Source organism: Trachymyrmex septentrionalis, unplaced genomic scaffold (genome assembly GCF_001594115.1).
Source record: "Trachymyrmex septentrionalis isolate Tsep2-gDNA-1 unplaced genomic scaffold, Tsep1.0 scaffold40, whole genome shotgun sequence".
In the NCBI taxonomy this organism is placed as follows: Eukaryota; Metazoa; Arthropoda; class Insecta; order Hymenoptera; family Formicidae; genus Trachymyrmex; species Trachymyrmex septentrionalis.
The window spans coordinates 2,124,026-2,129,635 of NW_017305569.1; the positions used below are offsets into that span (position 1 = coordinate 2,124,026).

At 42.7% G+C, this 5,610-nt stretch overlaps 1 protein-coding gene across 1 annotated transcript in view; it reads left to right on the forward strand.

The window, feature by feature from the left end:
- LOC108751046 (protein slowmo) overlaps positions 1-2,852 on the forward strand; it is a 24,134-nt gene extending 21,282 nt beyond the window's left edge. Inside the window, exons 4-5 of the mRNA XM_018490984.1 lie at positions 1,360-1,533; positions 2,175-2,852. Coding sequence (XP_018346486.1) covers positions 1,360-1,533; positions 2,175-2,237 — 237 coding nt within the window. The 3' untranslated portion in view covers positions 2,238-2,852. The remainder of the gene's footprint in view (positions 1-1,359; positions 1,534-2,174) is intronic.
- The last annotated feature ends 2,758 nt before the right edge of the window (positions 2,853-5,610 follow it).

Genomic DNA, 5,610 nt, shown 5'->3' on the forward strand with positions numbered 1-5,610 from the left:
CCCCGTCACCCCGCCACCCCGCTCATCGTCGTGCAAGCAGCGTGGGTGATTGTTTCTCTCGCGGCGGGAAACAAATCCGCGCGCGATGACAACGCGACGCACCCTGCACTCTAACGGTGCTTCGGTACCAACGGTATGCCGTGCTGCAACAAAAGCACACCGCACATCGCTCCGCAGAGTGCTGTTCGTCGCTTTCGCGTCGCGTGTTTACGCACTGGCGCACTGTAATGAATTCGAGATGGTCTTCCAACGCGTGCTACTCCCCGGTTTTGTCATACCCCACGTTTCTCTATGTATTCGATTAGTCGCAGCATACCGTATACATTGGATCCGCATAGCTACGTGTTCGGCTCCTAACACGCCCGCGCTACGGCACGTTGACGCGAGATCGCAATATACGTATACAATATTACGGTCATTCGGGGTGGGGGTTGCATTATATAGTCGCGGTCCTTTCGCAAACTCGGTTTAGTTTTCGCCGCAGCCCGATATCGCAAAATGTTGTGCCAATACTGCCTTCGTACAAACAGAGTATATTTGAGTTTTCGATGTTGATGAGTTCCGAATATCAAATAGGACGATATGATATTTATGATACGGAAGAAAAGTACGTTGAAGAAAAATAGAAAAATAATTCCGTCGGCACTATAATTCCAATCTCGTTAACTAGAACTTATATCGTATAATCGAAAAATCAATTTGGACGCTCGCTATATATATATAAATATCGCGTACGAATCATTTAAAAAGAGAGATTTGAAAAAATAATCATAAAAGTAGCTCAGAAATATTCATATCGAATAATGCATCCGAAATAGAACGGAAAAAAAGCGAGGGAAAAATATAGTGTAATGGAAGGCACGGAAGTGGAAGCGCGCGTTGGATGTTTTTTTTTTTTCTCCGTGATGGGAGCTATGGCCGATTCGTTTGTTTTGTCTAGTGGCATTGATTATTCAAGGATGTCTACGTCACTTTCGTGACGTTCCATCTCGATAATTCGAACTGTCCATCTACCCCGAGGGTTGCTAACTCCCCAAGTTGCACACAGTGATCGATATAAACGACTGAAATTCCTGATACGAGTATACTGCGGCGCGAATATGTATTAGACGATGTACATATTTCTTACGGTATGATAGATTTGATAACGCAAGTCACGCGTTTTATCAAAAAGTCGGAGATCTATACCAACCATATTACCTCCATAATACGCGTAATATTTGATGCGAATCAGCTCTGTGTTTCAGTCGACGAATAAAAATACGGAGAGTCATTTTTTTTATTTGACTATTACGTGTTGAATGTTTCAACGATATTCAAATTGATCAGATAGATTATTCTTGTTTTTTTTTTTTGCAGTTAACCTTCGGTAATTATTTCGCTGTAGACGAAGCTGTCAGATATACGCCCCATCCGGATGATCCCACCAAGACGTTACTTACACAAGAAGCGGTGGTCACCGTCCGAGGGGTACCACTAACTAACTATATGGAGGATCTCTTAGCTTCAAACATCTCCTTCAACGCGAGCAAAGTAAGTGATCTCTTATTGTTAAGAAATCTCTCTTGCATATATGCAACACTCTAAATTTCTTGCAATGAAATCTTGTTCCGAGAAAGTGGAAATACAACTATCTTTGAAATAAAAGTGAAAATATTTCACTTCTTGAAAAAGAGTGACAATTTTCAAGAAGTGAAATATTTTCACTTTTTTTCAAAGATGGTTGCATTTACACTTTCTTGGAGTGAGATTTCACTCCAAGAGTAAGAAATTTAGAGTGAATTTACTAAAAAAATTTGACGAGATCAAGCATTGTTATGAATTATTATTTGTAAAATTATTTTTATTTATAATTCCGATAAAATACGAATCATGACATGTTTTAACGTTTAGGAAACAAAGTTGTTTTACGAACGAATAAACAGACGCAAACTGTCTCTTGGGACAAACATGCAGATTTCTGTCTGAGAAATTTTTCTGTGCATGCTATTGACGCTTTTTTTCAATACGGTGTCGAATATTTGTCATAAAAAAATGTTTTCACAAAATGGTGACTACTATAAAATGGTGGTACACTCGTGCATTTCATAAAAATTTGTGAATGACACTGCAATGGCATCTTCGCAAACACATGCTTCTTCGCGTATGCAAGTAATATTTTATTTTGGTTTAAGGGTCGACAAGGGTTGCAATGGGTGATCAACAAGCTCGAATCCGAGATGAAGGAGTTTGCCTGAAAGGCCCGGCCGCCGTCGCGAAACTTCTAAACTGCCGCTATCAGCACAACACGAGCGCCGGCGTCGATAGGGAGCGGCAACTTCTAGATCGAACGATTACGCGGATCAGAAGAACATTAACGTCCCGGGCTTCGTCAGAAACGAGCAGATGATTCGCCGCGAGCCATGTAGATCGCCTAACTGAATTTTGCGAAACTTGTTACTAACCGGTTTGCAGGCATGAACGTTCCCTTTGAAGGGCGATTGCCTCCGCAACAGTACACTTGGGTCCAGACTTGCAAGGATCTGTCCACGGATGGATGAGATAACGACTGATAGAAATACGAAAATACATAGATTTAATTAAAACGAACAAGTACAATGGCTGGCATGGCGATTGAATGGCAATAATTCCAATGTTTCGATCCGTACATACATCTGTCAGCAGATTACTGATCCGTAATGCGTGTACGTATGAATTTACTTACACTTAGCTAATTTAAAATATGTAGATACTTCACCACAGTGTCCACAGTTTAGGAAATTCAAAATTAATTATATCTATTGAGAACTACCGTCGAATATTGGATGTAATTTATATTTAATTTAATCGTATGAAAATTTTTTTAATTAGTATTATAGACACAATTTTTCTGTATAACCTTTACAAATTGTTTTTCGTTTATTCCTTTCTTTTATATATTTTATCGCCTGCTATTTATTTATTGTATATCGCAAATTAAATTTTTGCTCGACGGTGCGAGTTATACATCGTAGGAAACCTACTACAAGCTCAACACACGAACAGTCCCATTGACTGGGCGAAGACGAACAATGCAGACACAGACCTTCGCGAAACTATGTTCCTCAGAACTATGTTCGCCGGACTCTCATTCCTCCTCAGTCAAAGCTCTTTGATCGCGGCGAGGAGGCAACTTACATCGCGTTCCGGAATCACTGCACGATCCCTTTGACGCGTATCCGCATTCGAGAATTGTATCGCTGTCGCGACTAATTAATTTCGCGGTTTTCCCTTTGTCGGCACTTTGTTGACGTATACGGAACGTTTACAACAAATCACATCGATTTTTTTCCCTCGCGTTAGCTTTCACCGATCTCACCGAAACTTTTTTCGCGCGGATATTTTATCCTCTTCGTCGATGCGATCTGTCTAAATCTACCGATTGTTTTTAAATCCCAATTGAGGTATGAAAGTAAAGCTCGGCCATAAAAGAAGCATCGAAAGAGGTACTTTTTGTATCAAAAAGTCAAACGATAAGGGAGAAAAAGGGATGGAATTTACGTCGTACGGCCCATGCGAAAGGACGAGCGGGTGCGGGACGCTTTAATTTAGGGAAGTCGACATGCACGTCGAACGCGGACGTTGATTTTCCCACGAGCTCAGCGGTTCGATAGGAAAACCGAGCAGACATCAAGCAGTGGTGCGTGGGACGCGTACAAAGGATACTGTCCACCGCTTTGTGATCGGAAGCTGTCAATATTTGTCTGCGTCGGGTAACAGTGAGGTCAGCAATGAACCGTAACGTCATCAATTATCTCTTACATACCACCATCAAACGAGTCGCGCGTCAAAGTCCGTCCTACTTTGACCTCCTCACCTCTGATCGTGATCACTTGCGGTCTACCTGGTGGCTCGTTCGGCTAAAGGATGTGGAGTTCGGTGGAAATCACTCCTCGGCAATCGAAAGCAACAATGACTCGGTCGAAACTTCAATTCGTTCGGTCAGAAATTGTCGGGAATGTCGAGTTCGAATCCTCTAATGGCGAATCGATTTCTCGCACGTGTATTGTGTGCTACACACGTGAAAGTACTTTACGGCTCGGCGCGAGTGCTCTCGAAAGATAGTTAGGACAAGCGAATGTCCGGAGAAGAGAGAATGACATTGGAATATTTCGTGTAGAGTATTGCGAGCATGGCTCGGTGGGCCACCTTGACCGACATATCAAGGTCTTCCACTGTGCTGTTATGGAAAAGTTATTCAGTTCAGTTTACAATGACCGTTTGATCTGAATACTTTAGTTCTATATCATCAGATTACATTTAATCGTTCTGATGTTAACGGCAAACCTCCACAGATTAAAACGGAATAGGATTGAAATTGAGAAAAGAGAAATTGCGCTCTCTCTCTCTCTCTCTCTCTCTCTCTCTCTCCGTTCCATATGTTTTACGTTTACAAATTTGATTCGAATTTCGTATATATCATCGACGATTCCAGACAAACCGATGACACCGATACGTGTATGTACACAACCTGGGTACATCCACGTATTACATATTTATCTTGGTATCGCGAATAAAGCTCGCGTGCGTCTTGCCTTATCTATATTTAGATTACAATGCTTTACATTAGAGACGATACGAGGGAAGTGGCAATACTCGAGAGGGGCGAAAGGGTTGTCGGTCTGGTGTGCGGTTTTCGGAAAAATCGGAAAGCGTTTCGCTGCTTGCCTCGGATTCTCGTGACTCCGCAATGAGACTGCAGCGAGGCGCGCAAAAGATCCCGGGACCAGCGCACCAGAGTAGCTCTCACGTTCCTTTCGACCTTCGGGCGTATGTATCCGAGCTCGTAAAAAGGATTCGCCTTTCAGTCGAATCCCATCCCCGTCCCCTTCGATTCCATCTCTCCCGGGAGAGGGTGAGATTCGTAGAATCGTCGAACGGTCTCTCATGGTTTACACATCGTGACGGTGCGCTTTCGTCAAAACCCGTAAAAGCTCTCGGGGACGATCTACTCTACGAGAGCTAGCAAGCGGTCAAGGAGATCCTCCTCACCGTTGCCGATTCACGACCTCGTGAAAAGCTATCCGCCGCAGTCTCGGCGCTCGTCTTATTTTCCTCGCTTTGCTCCGCTGCACACTCCTCGGCGTCGCGAAAGCGCGGCGTCGATTTCGTTCCAAATAATAAATTCGATCAGCCCGCGAGTCCATACCACCGGTCAAGTACGCCCTGAAAAGTTCTAACGACTACCTTTTTTTCTTTTTATCAGATATTTTTAAAAGTTCCAAAGGCTCACGCTTCCGCGTGCCTCGACCGTTTCCGTTTGTAGAATTAGGGTCGATGATGGGAAAAAGTTTATTCCACGTGCAGCAAATAACACGCGTTGTGATATTTAATTCGCAAAGTTCCTTGCAGCGGAGAGTTTGCATTTTACTAATGGAAAAATCCTGGATAAATGCCAAACGCATTCTCTATTAAAATACCGTTTTCTTAAATATGCGCAACCGTGATATTTTTTAGATAACTTGAGAAAAGAACATCATCTTGACATGAAAAATTTTTCTTTTTTTCTTTTGTTTTTCGCAGATCATCTTCCTGCAATGCCTGTCAAGCTCTTATTTTACTTGCATCAGTAGATAAAAAGAATTGGCCGCA